Consider the following 17,139-nt stretch of genomic DNA (forward strand, 5'->3'; position numbering starts at 1 on the left):
GTCAAGTAAATTGTACGACATCCAAACTACAGAATACTATGCAAGAATAAAAAGGAATGGGCTGGGTGTGGTGGCTCACACCTGTAATCCCCACACTTTGGGAGGCCGAGGCAGGTGGATCACGAGGTCAGGAGTTCAAGACCAGCCTGACCAACATAGTGAAACCCTATCTCTACTAAAAATACGAAAATTAGCCGGGCATGGTGGCGCACACCTGTAATCCAAGCTACTCAGGAGGCTGAGGCAGGAGAATCGCTTGAACCCGGGAGGCGGAGGTTGCAGTGAGCTGAGATCGAGCCACTGCATTCCAGCCTGGATGACATAGTGAATGAAGTAATGGTATGGAAATATTCCTACGTTAAATCAGAACAATGAAGTTGCTCTATGTTTTGTAAAAAGCAATTTGAATACAGGTACATATGTAAATGTTTAGAAACCATTCTTGGAGGATAGCCAACAAACTGTTAAAACAGTTACCTCTGGAAAAGGGAGTAAAACTGGGTGAAAATAGGATTTTCAAGTTTTATTCTTCAGGCCTCCTTACTGTTTGGATGTTTAATAGGAATGTATACCACTTGTGTAATGTAAACAACAGACACAACAGAATAGCAAGGCTTCTTGTCTCTAGGGACAACAAACAAGGAGCTCCCAGGCCCTGCTAAGTGAGTTACATGAAACACACACCCTGAACCAGGAGGACCACACAGGCACCAGGTGAGGAGAAACAGACGAGGAACAATGGACAGCGCACAGTTACCGACCCCTGGTCGCGCTCAGCTCCAGGCAGAGATTGTGGGCATCCGCACCAGGGCAAAACAAGGGTTTTATCTTCACTTGAACAAAATAAATCAAGAGTTTTGAAAAGGTCAATGTGACAGCCATTAAGACTGTATCTTCCAAAGATCTGGAGGCTGTGGAAATGGGAGGCTGAGACGCACACTGCTGCTCAGTCCTGTTCCAACCCAGTGTCCACTCAGAAACCTTCCCAGGACTCTTCCATGGGGCCCTGCTCCGAGCAGGGGGCAGGGGACTTCCTCCCGGGGAGGGCCCCCAGGCTTGTGTGTGTGTGGAGGGCAGCCTCACACTCAGTTTATTCGCTCCGAGCTTGCGGGCTGAGGAAAGGCGAAGCTGCAGATAGGACTCTTTGTCACCTGGAAGGGTTGGGAAAGCCCCAGACAACACCAGCCTCCCAACTCTCACTTCTGGAGGCGGCTCTCTGTGCTGGGATGCTATTAGCGATTTGAACAGAGTTCTCTCTGACTTGTTAACTTTCTTTAGCAGGGTGGGAGGTGCAGAGGTCGACTGGGAACTGACTGCCAGGATAGCTGGATTTCTCAGTGTAACATCCAGGAAGCTGATTCTAAAGCTGTGCATGTGAGTTAATAAGGACAGAAACATTCCTTTCTCTAAAGCAGGGGTATCCAACCCCCAGGCTGGGGACTGCTTGGTACCAGTCCCTGGCCTGTTAGGATCCGGGCCGCATAGCAGCAAGTGAGTGATGGCCAGCCAGCATGACCACGTGAGCTCCGCCTCCTGTTACATCAGTGTGGGCATCAGATTCTCACAGGAGCGCGAACTCTATTCTGAACTATGCATGTGAGGGCTCTGCACGTTCCTTATGAGAATCTAATGCTTGGTGACCTGGGGTGGAACACCCTCAAATCCCTGCGTCCCCCACCCCGGGGCCAAAAAAGTTGGGGACCGCTGTGCTAGAAGATGAACAGCAGGAAACGCAGCTGCAAAGAAATCGCTTCAAAGCCATTCATTAGGGAAGGGGTAATACTAAGTTTTGGGGGACAGAGACACTCCAAGGATAAGTAACAAGAGTTCCCGGAATGGAATACGTTTGAAGCTTTTGGTTTGCACACTTTGGTCAAAAAGAACACTGGCACCATGGCTCACACCTGTAATCCCAGCGCTTTGGGAGGCCCAGGCAGGAGAATCACTTGAGGCTAGGAGTTCAAGACCAGCCTAGGCAACATGCCAAGACCCCGTCTCTCTAAAACATTTTAAATGTTACCCAGATGTGGTGGTGCACGCCTACTTGGGAAGCTGAAGTGGGAGGATTGGGAGTTCGAGGCTGCAGTGAGCTATGATTGCACTATGCACTTCAGCCTGGGCGACGGCATTAGCCATCTCTAAAAACAAAAACTAACCGGTTAGTGTGAACATGAACAAAAGGGATTTTGAACTTTTCTAGAGGAAGGTATGTGTAGTAATTTCTCAATGACTGAGGTGTGTCTGGAGCCAAGTAGAGTTTCCCAATCTGGCCTGGGGAAAATACTATGAGAAGAGGAGGATTCGATAGTTCTGAAAAATACAGCTCTCCAGTGCAACCCCCTATTTTGTAGGTGAGGACGTGTTCAGCGAAGACCATGTCCTCGGACTTGTGGCTAGGACTAGACTGGGAGAGAGCTCTCTGTTGTAAAGTTTGCCTCATGCTGCCTCCTTTCTCTATGTGGCATCCTGCCCCGGTGCGTAGACATGCCACTTGTCTCACATCACAGGCTTCTAAATGTTTGTTATGGGCAGTCGAGATAAGAAACTCTTCGCTGTAATGACAGAAAGTCGATTCATTAATGCCTCTGTTTATTGTCCTACGCTGGGGCTTGCACTTGACTCAACAGATTTTAGTATATTCACAGAGTTGTACAGCCATCACCATCATCATTTTTACAACACCTCCATTACCCCAGAAAGATCCCTCCAGCTGGTATTCAGTCAATCCCATTTGCACTGCTAGCTGTGGCCAACTACAAAATCTGTCTTCTGTCTCTTTCAATTTGTATTTTTTTTTTTTTTTTTTTTTGAGACGGAGTTTTGCTCTTGTTGCACAGGCTGGAGTTGCCCAGGCTGGAGTGCAATGGTGCGATCTCGGCTCACTACAACCTCCACCTCCCGGGTTTAAGTGATTCTCTTGCCTCAGCCTCACAAGTAGCTAGGATTACAGGCATGTGCTACCACGCACGGCTAATTTTGTGTTTTTAGTAGAGACAGGGTTTTCTTCATGTTGGTCAGGCTAGTCTCGAACTCCCAACCTCAGGTGATCCACCCACCTTGGCCTCCCAAAGTGCTAGGATTACAGGCATGAGTCACTGCGGTCGGCCTCAATTTGTTTTTTCTGGACATTGAATATATATAGAATCATACACTATGTGGTCTGGTCTATTGCATCTGGTTTCTTTCAGTTAGAATGTTTTTGAGATTCATCCATGTTGAAACACTTTGTCCATAGTTCATTTCTTTTTTTGCTGAATTGTATTCCATTGTGTGGACATACCACACTCTGTTTATTCATTCACAAGTTGGTAGGTGATGTGGTTTGGTTGTGTTCCCACCCAAAGCTCATCATGTAGTTCCTCTAATCCCCATGTGTTGTGGGAGGGACCCAGTGGGAGGTGTTTGAATCATGCTGCTGTTCTCATGATAGTGAGTGAGTTCTCATGAGATCTGATGATTTTACAAGCGACGTTTTCCCCTTTGCTTGGCACTTCTCCTTCCTGCCGCCATGTGAAGAGGGACATGTTTGCTTCCCCTTCTACCATGATTGTAAGTTTCCTGAGGTCTCCCCAGCCATGTTGAAGTGTGAGTCAACTAAACCTGTTTTCTTTATAAATTATCCGGTCTCGGGTATTTCTTCATAGCAGTGTGAGAACAGGCTAATACTGTACGCATTTGGACAGATTCCAGTTTTTCACCATCATAAATAATGCTGCTATTAGCATTTGTTTACAAGTTTTTGCATAAACATATGTTTTTGTTTCTCTTGGAAGCAGAATTGCTAGGCCATATTGTCTTAGTCTGGATGGGCTGCTATAAAAAATACTGTGGACGGGGTGGCTTATAAACAAGATCTTTATTTCTCACCGTTTTGAAGGCTGGAAAGTCGAAGATCAAGGTGCCAGCAGGTTTGGGGTCTGATGAGGTCTTGCTTTCTCACAGACTATGCCTTGTCACTCTGTCCTCACATAGTGGAAGGGGCCACTGGACTTCCTTGGGCTTTTTAAGGACTTTAATTCCATTCATGAGGGCTCCACCCTCATGATCTAATCACTTCCCAAAGGCCTTGCCCTTTAATAGTATTATATTGGGGAATGGGTTTCAACATACAAATTTCAGGGGAACACAAACATTTAGACCATAGCACACGACACATTTGTAAACTTTTTAAAGAAACTGTCACATTGTTTTCCATAGTGATCACACCATTTTACATTTCTACCAGCCATATATCAAGTTTCTCTTTTTCCGTATCTTGCCAATATTTGGTATCTTCTTTTTGACTATTCTAGTGAGTGTGTAATGATGTTGCTTCATAGTTTTAACTTGCATTTTTTCTGATGCCTAATAGTGTTAATGACTCCTTCATGTGCTTATTATCATTTCTACGGCTCTCATGTTGAAATACCAACTCTTTCACCCATTTGTAAATTGGGTTTTTAAATTTCTTATGACTGAGTTGTAAGAGTTCTTTATATAGTTGGATATACATCCTTTATAAGTATATAATTTGCAAACATTTTTTCACAGTCTCTGGCTTGTTTTCATTTCCTGCATGGGGGTTTCGGAGATGAAAAGTTTTAAATTTTAATGAAATCCAGTATATCAATTTTTTTTCTTTTCTATCTCATGCTTTTGGTGTTTTATATATAAGCACTTTTTGCTTAACTCAAGATTTAAAAGATTTTCTCCTGGAAGTTTTGTAGTTTTAGTTCTTACACTGACGTCTATGGGCAATTTGAATTAATTTATATATACAAAGTAGGTCTAAGGTTTTCGTTTTCAAATAGATTCTGTATTAGTTTCTGATGGCCTCTGTAACAAATTAGTGCCAATTGGTGGCTTACAACTATAGGACTTTATTTTGTCACTGTTCTGGAGGCCAGAGTCTGAAATCACGGCATCAGAAAGAGATGCTCCCTTGAGGACTCCAGGGAAGAATGGGTGCCTTACCTCCTCTACCTTCCGGTGGCTGTTGGCATTCCTTGGCTTGCAGTTGATATCTCCTATATCTGCCTGTTTTCACACTACCTTCTCCTCTGTCGGTGACCCCCTCTATGTCTGTGTCACCTCTTTCTGCCTGTATCTTACAAGGACTCTTTGATGGTATTTAGGGCCTACCAATGTGATTCAGGATAAGCTCATATCAAAATCCTTAACCATCACACCGACACAGATTCCCTTTTTTCCAGAGAAGGTAACATTTACAAGATCCGGGGATTAGGACTTGATTCTTCAGGTGGCCATCATTTAACCTACTACAATATCAAATTCTCCCAGTGATGTTTGTTAAGACGACTATCATTTCCTTATTGAATTGCCTTGGCACTTTGTTGAAAGTCAACTGGCCATAAATATAAGGGTTTATTGATTTCTGGACTCTCAATTCTGTTCCATGGATGCATCCTTGTATCAGCAAAACACACTGTCTTGCTAATGCAGTATTATGGCAAGTTCTGAAATCAGATAATGTAAATTCTCCAACTTCGTTCTTTTTAAAAATTGCCATTGACTACTGTAGGACCTTATATTATATTTTCACATACATTTTAGGTTCAGCTTATCAATTTCTGTGCAAAAATCTGCTGGAATCTTGATGGGAACTGAACTGAAACTATAATCTGGGATATGTTTTCGTCCATGGAATGGCTCTCCATCTATTTAAATCTTAATTTTTTTTTTTTTTTTTGAGACAGAGTCTTGCTTTGTTACCCAGGCTGGAGTGCAGTGGCGTGATCTTGGCTCACTGCAACCTCCACCTCCTGGGTTCAAACAATTCTCCTGCCTTAGTCTCCCAAGTAGCTGTGATTACAGGTGCTCACCACCATGCCGTTTTTTTTTTTTTTTTTTTCCATTTTTAGTAGAGACAGGGTTTCACTATGTTGGCCAGGCTGGTTTCGAACTCCTGACCTCAACTGATCTGCCTGCCTTGGCCTCCCAAAGTGCTAGAATTACAGGCGTGAGCCACCACATCCAGCCAATCTCTCTTTTATTGAGATGGAGCCTCGCTTTGTCTCCCAGGCTGGAGTGCAGTAGCACCATCTTGGCTCACTGCAGCCTCTGCCACCCGGGTTCAAGCAATTCTCCTGCTGTAGTCTCCTGAGTAGCTGGGATTACAGGCGTGTGCCGCCATGCCCGGCTAATTTTTGTACTTTTAGTAGAGACGGGTTTCACCATGTTGGCCAGGATGGTCTTGATCACTTCACCTCGTGATCTGCCCGCCTCAGCCTCCCAAAGTGATGTGATTACTGGTGTGAGCCACCTCGCCCAGCCTGCCAATCTTAATTCTTATAGCAATGTTTTGTAGTTTTCAGTGTATAAGCCTTATACATTTTTGTTAAATTAATTATTATTTTATTCTCTTTGACATTATACAGAGAATTGTTTTCTAAACTGGATGCTTTCCAATCTGGATGCTTTTAATTTTCTTTTTTAGCTTTATTATATAGGCTAGATTCTCGAACACCATTTTGAAAAGGAGTTAAAGATATTTGTGTCCATGTTCAGGAGGGAAATTCATATGCAGTTTTCTTGTCATTTGTCTGGCTTTGGAATCAACATAATAATAATCTCATAGAATGAACTGTGAGATGTTGCCACCTTCTCAATTTTTCTGAAAGAAATTTGTGAGTGATTAGTACTACTTTTTCTTTATTTGATAGAATTCACTAGTGTCTACCTGTATATGGATATTTTTGTGAAAATATTTTAAATTATTAATTCCATTTCTTTAGTTGTGATGGCCTATCAGATTTTCTATTTCTTCTTCTTTTTTTTTTGAGACAGGGTTTCAATCCTGTTGCCCGGGCTGGAGCACAATGGCTCCATCTCGGCTCACTACATCCTCTGCCCCTCAGGCTCAAGAGTGATTCTCTCTGGAGTTGCTGGGACTCCAGGCACATGCCATGCAGCCTGGCTCATTTTTGTATTTTTAGTAGAGATGGGGTTTCACCATGTTGGCCAGGCTGTCTTGAACTCCTGACCTCAAGTGATCCACCCACCTCATCCTCCCAAAGTGCTAAGATTACAGGCGTGAGCCACCACCTTGGCAGATTTTCTTTTTATTCTAGAGTTTGATAATTTGTGTCTTTCTTGGAGTACATTTGTGTCATTTAAGTTGTCTAGTTTCTGTAGGGTTGGTAGTGATGTTACCTCTTTAGGTCCTAAATTGGCAATTTATGTCTTCTCTGTTATTTTCTTGGTTAGTCCAGTTAAAGGTTTGTCAGTTTTGTTGATGTCTTTTAAAGAAAGTCTTTTGATTTCATTATTTTTCTTTATTTAAAAAAATTCCTCTCTTTCTGCCCTCCCTCTCCCACAGGCTGGTCTGCAGAGCCCTACTCCCAAGGAGTACGGCCCTGGGTGGAGCTCAGCAGAGTCTGCCCACTCCCTACGCTGGCCCACACAGGCCTCCAGGAGCCCTGAGAGGGATCAGCAGAGCAGACCCCTAGAGTGTGATGGGCGCCAGCCCTGCCTGAGGCCCAGTCGGGGATCTTTCTGCAGATCTACCTCTGGCTCAGCGCATGCCCCCTGCCCTGAGAACAGGAAAGGGCCCAGAAGGGCTGACTCACCGGGCTGACACTCACACGGAAATAGGATGCACTTTATTTACCGGTGCAAAGGCAGGTGAGAGTGCCTCCTGTGTGACCGTTGGCCCTCCTGCCTGGTGGCTCTGAAGGGAAGGAGCCAGTGAGCCTGACCCCGGGAGCGGCCATCCCCGTGTGCCCTGCTTGGCGTGCCCCAGGCGGCTTCCCCAGGCCCAGGTCTGGGGCCCCAGGCTCTCCCCTGCCTTGTGGCCACGCGTCCGGTGCTTTGGGTTTTTTAATGCCAGTTCTCAGTACAGAAGTGCATTCTTAAAGAGGTTCCAGCTATCACTTTTAACCACATATATATACATATATAGTCTATCTACAAAGTGGTTTATTTGCAAGATGTTTCAACAGTGAGCTTGGGCCCCGCCCGCCTTGTGACCATCTGTCCCCAGTCCTCGTCCCCGCCCGTGCCCTGGTCCCGAGTGGCGTGGGGACAGGCCACTGTATGTATTAAAATGACTGCATCAAATAAATGTTTATTGATTTTTTTTCAAAAAAAAAAAATCCTCTCCAGGCCAGGCATGGTGGCTCATGGCACTTTGGGAGGCTGAGGTGGGCGGATCACAAGGTCAGGAGACCGAGACCATTCTGGCTAACATGGTGAAACCCCATCTTTACTAAAAACACAGAAAAATTGGTCGGGTGTGGTGGTGCGCACCTGTAGTCCCAGCTGAGGGGGGAGAATGGCGTGAACCCAGGGGGTGGAGCTTGCAGTGAGCCGAGATCGCGCCACTGCACTCCACTCCAGCCGGGGAGACAGAGCGAGATTCCATCTCAAAAAAAAAAAAAAAAAAAGCCTCTCTAATCTTTATTTCCTTCCTTCTACTTGCTTCGGGGTTTTACTTTAAGGCGGAAGCTTAGGTTATTACTAAGATTTTTCTTTTCTGATACAGGTATTTAAAAACCTGTATAAATTTCCTCTTAACCACTGCTTTAGCTGCCTCACATAAACTTTTGATTTGTTGGCCTGTGGTGGCAGCACGAGAGCAGAACATGAGCTATGGCTGCTGTAGGAGTCATGGCAGAACCAGCATTTAGAAAGTTTCTTCCACTCTTCAGAAGAAGGTATTGGTTGAAAGGCAAGTATTGGTTGAAAGGAGTGCAGCAGAAACTGTAACCAAAGGAGACGTCAGGCTTATGAAAAATCTAAAGGAAAAGTACTGCAAGCAACAGTAGTAGCTGCTGGATGAGGCTATAAGGGAAAAGGTGGAGAGATTCAACCAGTTAGCGTTAAAGTCAGAAATAAATTTCCTCCAGGATAGAGAGACACCAAAATAGTTCTAGATGACAAGGACTGTATCTTATTAAGAGACAGCGGACATTCTTGAAAGTATGTAGACTGAAACAAACCACTATTGAAATGGCATCAACATGAAGCTGCCCATTGAAGTTCTGCAATCTTCCATCATGCAAATAATTTGTCTTTTATAATAAAACTGGTAACTAAATTTTTTTGATATATTGTATTTGCTTCAGTTCATAACATTTTGAAACCTCCTTTGTGTATTTCTTTGATCTGTGGGTTGTTTAGGAGATACTGGTTAATTTGGGTGTTTTCCAGTTTCCTTTCTTTTTTTTTTTTTTTTTGAGATGGAGTCTCACTCAGTCGCCCAGGCTGGAGTGCTGTGGCGCAGTCTTGGCTCCTGTCTCTTATACACATCTGCAAGCTCTGCCTCCCGGGTTCACGCCATTCTCCTGCCTCAGCCTCCCGAGTAGCTGGGACTACAGGCGCCCACCACCACGCCCAGCTAATTTTTTGCATTTTTAGTAGAGACGGGGTTTTACTGTGTTAGCTAGGATGGTCTTGATCTCCTGACCTCGTGATCCGCCTGCCTCGGCCTCCCAAAGTGCTGGGATTACAGGCGTGAGCCACCGTGCCCGGCCTTCCAGTTTCCTTTCTACTGTGGATGTCTGATTTAATCATGTTGCAGCCAGAGAATATACTTTTTATGACTTCAATCTTTTTAGATTTACTGAGACTTGTTTTATGGCCCAGCATGTGGTCTATACTGGAGAATGTTTCATGTACACTTGAAAAGACTGTACTTTGGAATCTCTGGGTGAAGAGTTCTTTCTTACCACCCCCGGCTAAGTTTTGTATTTTTGGTAGAGACAAGGTTTCTCCACGTTGGTCAGGCTGGTCTCCAACTTCCGACCTCAGGTGATCTGTCTGCCTCGGCCTTCCCAAAGTGCTGGGATTACAGGCATGAGCCACTGTGCTCGGCCATGTTTAGCTTTTCTTGTCTCTTGTATGTAGCGGAGTTTGTGTTTTGCTTTGTGAACCAATTTGAAATAGAGTAGAAATAAAGTGCACGGGCCACATGCGGTCGCTCATGCATGTAATCCTAGCATTTTGGGAGACTGAGGTGGGCACCCTGTTTGAGCCCAGGAGTTTGACATCAGCCTGGGCAACAGAGTTAAACTCTGTCCCTACAAAAATATTTTTAAAATTAGCCAGGCACTGCGGCACACACCTATAGTCCCAGCTACTCAGGAGGCTGAGGCAGGAGGATCGCTTGAGCCCAGGAAGTTGAGGCTGCAATAAGCTGTGATCGCGCCACTGCACTCCAGCCTAGGCAACAGGGTGAGACCCTGTCTCAAAAAAAAAAGAAAACACAAACAGAAAGTGGATGCCCATTCACTGTATGATATGTTTAAATTAGTCTCAACTCATGCTATTTTGTCGTATTTTTAAAAAAATTTTATAGATTCAGGGAGTACAGTGCAATTTTGATACTTGGGTGTATTTTCTGTGTGTATTGCATTATATTTATTATTTTTCCCCTGTATAGGCTCTAATTTTGCTTTTTTGAATTTAGGAAGTTTCGTTTTTATTCTACTAGTTATCTTTATAATAAAACTTCCTATAATGTACCTAATCCCCCGTTTTTGTACTTCTAGTATTCCCTTTGTCTAAATATTTTTGTACTGTACCCCACCTATTTACATAATACACTATGAGCAAATTATTTTCTTTTTTTCAACTTTTAGATTTAGGGGTACATGTGCAGGTTTCTTACCTGGGTATATTGCATGATGCTGAGGTTTGGAGTACAAATGGTCTCATCACCAAGGTGTTGAGCATAGTACCCAATAGTTTTTCAACCCTTGCCCTGCCTCCTTCCCTCCCCACAGTCAGCATCTATTGTTCCCATCTTCATGTCCGTGAGTATGCAGTGGTTAGCTCCTAATTATAAGTGAGAACATGCAGTATTTGGTTTTGTTTCTGAGTTAATTCGCAAGGTATAATTTACATACATTAAAGTATTTTACTTTTTAAAAACTCCAACCTCATGACAGATTATTCTGCTTTTTTTCTTTGAGACAGGGTCTCACTCTGTTGCCCAGGCTGGAGTGCAGTGCTGGAATCACAGCTCATGACTGCCTTGACCTCCCAGGCTCACATCATCCTCTTGCCTCAGCCTCTCAAGTATCTAGGACTACAGGTGCACACCACCATGACTGGGTTTTATTTTTTGTAGACATCAGGTTTCGCTATGTTCCCCAAGCTGGTTTCAAACTCCTGATCTCAGGCAGTCCTCCTGCCTTGGCCTTCCAAAATGCTGGGATTACAGGTGTGACCCACCATGCCTGGTCTTGCATTTCTTAATCAGATGCTTTCCCCTAGTGGTTTCCTCAGGAAGGGCTCAACAAGAAGTATTAAATTCTAATTTTAAATTGTTTTTCTATAACCTTGTTATCTGAAAGACTGCTTTGTGGATAAAAAATCCTTGAATCATATTTCCTTCTTCCTTCAAATCTCTAGAAAATGTTGCTGTCGAGATGACTTATTTTATCTGTGTTCCATCATCCTTAAGCTTCCTACTCCTCTTCACCAGGAAATAAGTAAGGAAATTAAATTTAAGCATCCTCCATAGCTTAACCCGTACTCTGAGGTGTACGTTATGAATGTTTTTATTTAAGTCATCACAAGGACAGTGTTCTGGAAAGATGCATGGAGATATTTCAGATTTAGATGTTGGACATCTCTATCTTCTGGGACTAACGTCTTATGTCCACAAGGAAAGACGGCATGAGGCCCACACATCAGATGATTATTATTTCACAGACTTAAAGATACATCTTCTCCACCCACATTGCAATATCTCTAATATTGGAAGACATCTTACAGCATAATACAGGTAGAATTATTTTCTTCTAGTACATAAAAAAAAAGTACACATGGTACAATTAGTGAAGTACTGAATTTGATGAAATACTGGTGTATTTTCTGTCCCAACTTGACCCAAAGTCCCATTTTTCCAGAGTTAGAATTTAGTCATAGACAACAAAAAGGTGGTGTGGTTCTCTTCTTCCCTGTGGATGTCCTGCTGAGTGGAAATGGGCTCCAAATGGTCTCCACCCTGCTCGCCCCAAGCCACTGCCTTTTAAAACACAGACTCATCGTTAGAGCGCTCTGGAAACTTCCCACTCTGTGAAAGAGAAATTTGTAACTTGGTCCAGATTTGAGATGACTGTACTTTCTCAGCATTTTGCTTCAGTTTGATGCAAATTTTACTGTTTCTAGTAGACATTTCTTTGTGGTATATATTACTGGATTATGGTCACTCTATAATTTTAACACAAAAATTTTACTTTTGGTTCTTTTTGTTTACAATGTTGGTTTTAAGGATTGAAGTAATGTGCCTGATCCGCCATCTTTCCCAGAAACTTATGGTCATATTTTCAAAAAGTTTATTACAAACATGATTTTGATGTTGCTATTTTGACTTAGGAAGTATTATAAAAGAAGCTGAAAAGTTATTATTTATGAAAATAATGGCCATGATATTTTTGTAGTCCTATGAGGTCAGCAGGAACCTAGGAAACTTCAGATACCATATACTCTTTGGTTGGGTGTGAAAAAAGGAACTAAGAAATTTAGCTGTTATTTTCTAAAATAAGACAAAACACCACACAGAGAACACTACCCCAGCGCAGAAGAGTTAAAATGAAGACACTCTTCTGTTGGATATATGACATATGCAAATAGACTAATAATCAGGAATGCGCAGAAGAGTTAAAATGAAGACACTCTTCTGTTGGATATATGACATATGCAAATAGACTAATAATCAGGAATGTAGGTTTATTTCATTAAAAAATAAAACAAAACAAACCAGACTCATCCCCAAAGAGAACTTTATCCTTCAAAGCAGCAGCCATCACAAGGCACATATGTACAAAATACCTCAAGCAAAATAGAAACTGAACATTCAAAAAATACGTGTTATTTAAAAAGATGTTGAAGATCATTTGAGTAATATGAGCATAGCTTATAAAAATGGTAATTTTATTCTTCTACCTTTAACAAGAGAAGGAATGATGGTGTCATATTTATATGCTATCTTGTGGCACATATAACAAATCTTTATACCACGTAACCTGGTTTGCTAAAGAAAAAACAGGTAAAGTACTGCTTAAAAATGGTATTTTTAGTGCTTTCACATCTTTTGTAGATATCGGGAATCTGTAAGCTGAAAAGAAAAATTATCTTTTTCCTTAGCTTAGAAAAAGCCTGTAGTTACATGTCCCTAGGCAAACCCACCATACAGAAAAGGAATACATTTGAGATATTCTAAAATATAAAGGATATTATTTATATTCTGGGATCAACATAAAAACCAACCCTCTTCCTAAAACAGATTAGAGGTGAACACATAAGAAATGTAAAGAAAGGTCAATTATATCAATTATATTAAAATAAAATAGCATCTGATTTAAATTATTGCTCACTTAGGAAGTATAATGAACATTCTCTGGCTAGGGATGCTCAGTTTAGAAATGGTGTGACATCAATACTTAGTGTGTACAAAAGTTCTAGGATTCAAATACAAGGCAAAGTTTATAATAATCACACAAAAAGTGTTCCTTTTAGCCACCATTTAGCTTCACACGACGAAGAGTGGAAAATCTGTGGTTTAATTAGATCTTCAACATAAATTTGTACCACATACGTTGAAGTGTTCCCCTTAGCTTTAATGCTGCAGTCACTTTTACATGAAATATTAAGGAGTTAAGGAGTGCTTACTGTATCATTACTATTAGAAGGGAGGGAAGAGACACTGAAGCTCCAGTTTTAAACGACAACAAAAGAATATAAAATACTAGTATAAGAAAACATTTAAATAGTACTAAATGCACAATTTAAATATCAGTTATACACTGTCGTTAGTTTTCCTCTTTAAAAAAATCAGTTCCTGGGCTTTTAGATGTGTTTTCTTTTTAAAAAAATAAGCATCCTTCTCATGGTCAATTGGTCCATATTGACATCATTTGGTAACAATCCTATCAAAGATCCACATGTTCTTGCTCTCCTTCAGGCCCCTCCGTGGCCAGTGGGAGTCTTGAGTCCTGTCTGCCTATTGTGTGGCAGGAGGCCACGGTCCTGGGACTGTCCCTAGAGCAGGACGGCCTGGGCCACCTCCTTGATGGTGGACGCAGCTCTCTCCAGTTCTTCTGCTGTTTGTTCCACCGTGACCACAACCCGAATGCTGAGAACAGTAAAGGACACAAAGAATTATCTTTGTGGGCCAGGTGCGGTGGCTGACACCTGTAATCCCAGCACTTTGGGAGGCCGAGGCAGGCAGATCATTGAGGTCAGGAGATCGAGATCATCCTGGCTAACACGGTGAAACCCCAACCCCATCTCTACTAAAAATAAAAAAAAATTAGGTGGGCGTGGTGGCGGGCGCCTGTAGTCCCAGGTACTTGGGAGGCTGAGGCAGGAGAATGGCATGAACCTGGGAGGCGGAGCTAGCAGTGAGCCAAGATCGCGCCACTGCACTCCAGCCTGGGTGACAGTGCAAGACTTCCTCTCAAACCAAAACAAAAAAACAAAAACAAAAACAAAAAACCAAATCAAAAAAAAACAAAAAAGAATTATCTAGGCCAGGCGCGGTGGCTCAAGCCTATAATCCCAGCACTTTGGGAGGCCAAGGTGGGCGGATCACGAGGTCAGGAGATCGAGACTATCCTGGCTAACACGGTGAAACCCCGTCTCTACTAAAAAATACAAAAAACTAGCCAGACGAGGTGGCGGGCGCCTGTAGTCCCAGCTACTCGGGAGGCTGAGGTAGGAGAATGGCGTGGGTCCGGGAGGCGGAGCTTGCAGTGAGCTGAGATCCGGTCACTGCACTCCAGTCTGGGCGACAGAGCGAGACTCCGTCTCAAAAAAAAAAAAAAAGAATTATCTATATGAGGTGAGGACCTGCGCTCACAGTCAGCCATCTATGGCCTGAGAGTCAAATCCACTGCCTCCTATTTCTGTAAACAAACCTCTCTTAGCAGTTGGCCTGTCTATTCATGTACCTGCTGCCCACAGCCGCTTTCTCACTACTGTGGCAGGTAGGTTGCTGTGGCAGGGACTCTGCAACCTGCAGGCCTTGGCGTACACCACCAGTGCATACCCAGTTAGAGTGAGTTGCCGTGGGCTCTGCCTCAGAGGCTGGGAAACAGCATCCTGTCCATCATGTACTGCTTCAGGCAGCCAGGCACAAAGCAGGAATTCCATCCTTCTCAAATCAACGAGAGTTGGATTATGCATATTTATGTCAATAGCAATGTGAAAGCTCTGTAATTCTCTAAGGTATGGCAGAAATGTTCAAGTTTTCAGGAAATCAAAGAAATAATAGCTTGAAAGGGCAATGCTACCTCTGTCCCCTCAGTTCCCTCTGCAAACATCTGCTTCATGCATGTGACACATATTTATTGAGCTGTACTATGCTGTGCATGGAGTCCCGAGGGCACAAAACCAGCATGGCTCCCGTCCTCATGCACCTACAGTCTTACTAACAAGTAAACGTAGGATGTAGGATTATACCTTTGGGTAAGTGCAATAAAAGATGAAGGGAGCGGCCCAGGCTGGAGTGCAATGGAGTGATCTCAGCTCACTGCAGCCTTCACCTCCCAGAACCAGGTGATTTTCCCACCTCAGCCTCCCAAGTAGCTGGGACCACAGGCGTGCACCACCATGCCCGGCTAATTTTTACAGAGATGGGGTTTCACCATGGTGCCCAGGCTGGTCTTGTACTCCTGGGCTCAAGTGATCTGCCCACCTCGGCCTCCCAAGTGTTGGGATTACAGGTGTGGGCCACTGCGCTTGGCTGAGAAGGGCAGGGTCTTTAAGGTGCTTTGAGCTGCTACCACAGTGATCTTCCACATCCTGGTCTGGCGCTCCAGGCCAGCAGAGCATTCAAACTCCCCGGTGGGCTCTCCTGCAGCCTCCCTGACTTGGCACCTGGCCTCAGGACCCTTCTCTCCAGCTCTTCTGCAGCTTCCAGTCTGCACTCCCAGATGAACCTGGAGGTCTCCAAGCCACTGACAACCCTGAGCAAAGCACACACCACCGCATCTGATGGAAAGCCACGATGCCCACCCACCGGACGCCCGACACACACACTTCTCCAGGCTTGGTGTAGACATCACCTGCTCTCAAAACCCTGGGCAATGAATGCCCCAGGGCAGAACTGACCGTGTCCATGCCCCCTGTTGTGACTGCCTGGCCCAGTGTTAAACATTCGTCTTTTACTTTTGGTGTTTTTTCTTGATGCTGCAGCTTTTCCCCACCGTTGCTTGGTTTTTCCCAGGTGTTAGTGAGTGTCGCTGACTGAAGGAGCAGCAGAGAGGTGTGCCCACCCCCACCCAACACTGCCGATCGTCCCTGCAGGACAGTCCTTGTGGCAGGAACTCCTGGTCCGGCATGTGCCACCTTTCAGATGTGGCAGATATGAGCTGACGGAAACTCAGTTTGCCCGAGTTCATTCCTGGGCTCCCAGACATTTCTCTGAGTTAACTGAGAGGGTACTCAGTGAGTCCTCGGGAGCTTTTCAGTTACAATTTAAAACACCTCTAGTTTAAGAGCAGAAAACAGGTAATGTACTACATTTTAATGACAGGTATTCTTCCTTAGCCTATGATAGTCTTTCAAAATTTTTCAAAAGATAATGTATTTCATAAAGCTCAGAGCAGGGGAAAAAACTAAGGTCATATTTGAATGTCACCGACCTGGGAGGAGGGAGACACTTCTCTTCCTTCTCCAAGTAGCGCGCCTGAGTTAATGCGATACTTCTGTTCATGCACTGCAGGAGGAAAAAGAACATGTCAGCAACCTGGACTTCAGACACGGCGGTAATTAAACCGGGCGAATGCTGAAATCCTGCAATGGTAGCTTTAAGTCACTTTTCCAATCATAATTGCTAGAAGATATCACCAAGATACTACACCACCACTTTGGCAGCAATGTCCACAGAACTTTCTGCGATGACAAATCCCTCTGCTCTGTAGTGCCCAGCAGTCGCCATGAGCACTGTGTGCCTGCTGGGCACAGGGAGATGTGGCTGGTGCTACTGAGAGGTCACAGTTGTGCCTTTTGTTTCCACTTAGTTTAAATTTAAACAGCCATAGACAGCTAGTGGCTACCATTTAGACAAAGCAGAGTTAGAACATGAGGAAATGGTACGAGCAAAGTCCTGCAGGCTGGACTTAGGACCACCACCACCAGTAGGACTGTGTCAGAGAAAAACCATTGCACTTCAGATATTAGCAAAAA

At 43.8% G+C, this 17,139-nt stretch overlaps 1 protein-coding gene across 3 annotated transcripts in view; it reads right to left on the minus strand.

Moving 5' to 3' along the window:
• Nucleotides 1–12,661: 12,661 nt before the first annotated feature.
• SPTLC1 (serine palmitoyltransferase, long chain base subunit 1) overlaps nt 12,662–17,139 on the minus strand; it is an 80,443-nt gene continuing 75,965 nt past the window's right edge. For 2 of the 3 annotated variants that reach the window (XM_011991201.1, XM_011991199.1), the window contains 2 exons: nt 16,596–16,669; nt 12,662–14,083 (listed from right to left, as the gene is read on the minus strand). In XM_011991201.1, coding sequence (XP_011846591.1) covers nt 13,990–14,083; nt 16,596–16,669 — 168 coding nt within the window. In that variant the 3' untranslated portion in view covers nt 12,662–13,989. The remainder of the gene's footprint in view (nt 14,084–16,595; nt 16,670–17,139) is intronic. The other variant, XM_011991200.1, reaches the window with a different exon arrangement.

This window comes from Mandrillus leucophaeus, unplaced genomic scaffold (genome assembly GCF_000951045.1).
Source record: "Mandrillus leucophaeus isolate KB7577 unplaced genomic scaffold, Mleu.le_1.0 Scaffold391, whole genome shotgun sequence".
NCBI classification, from domain to species: Eukaryota; Metazoa; Chordata; class Mammalia; order Primates; family Cercopithecidae; genus Mandrillus; species Mandrillus leucophaeus.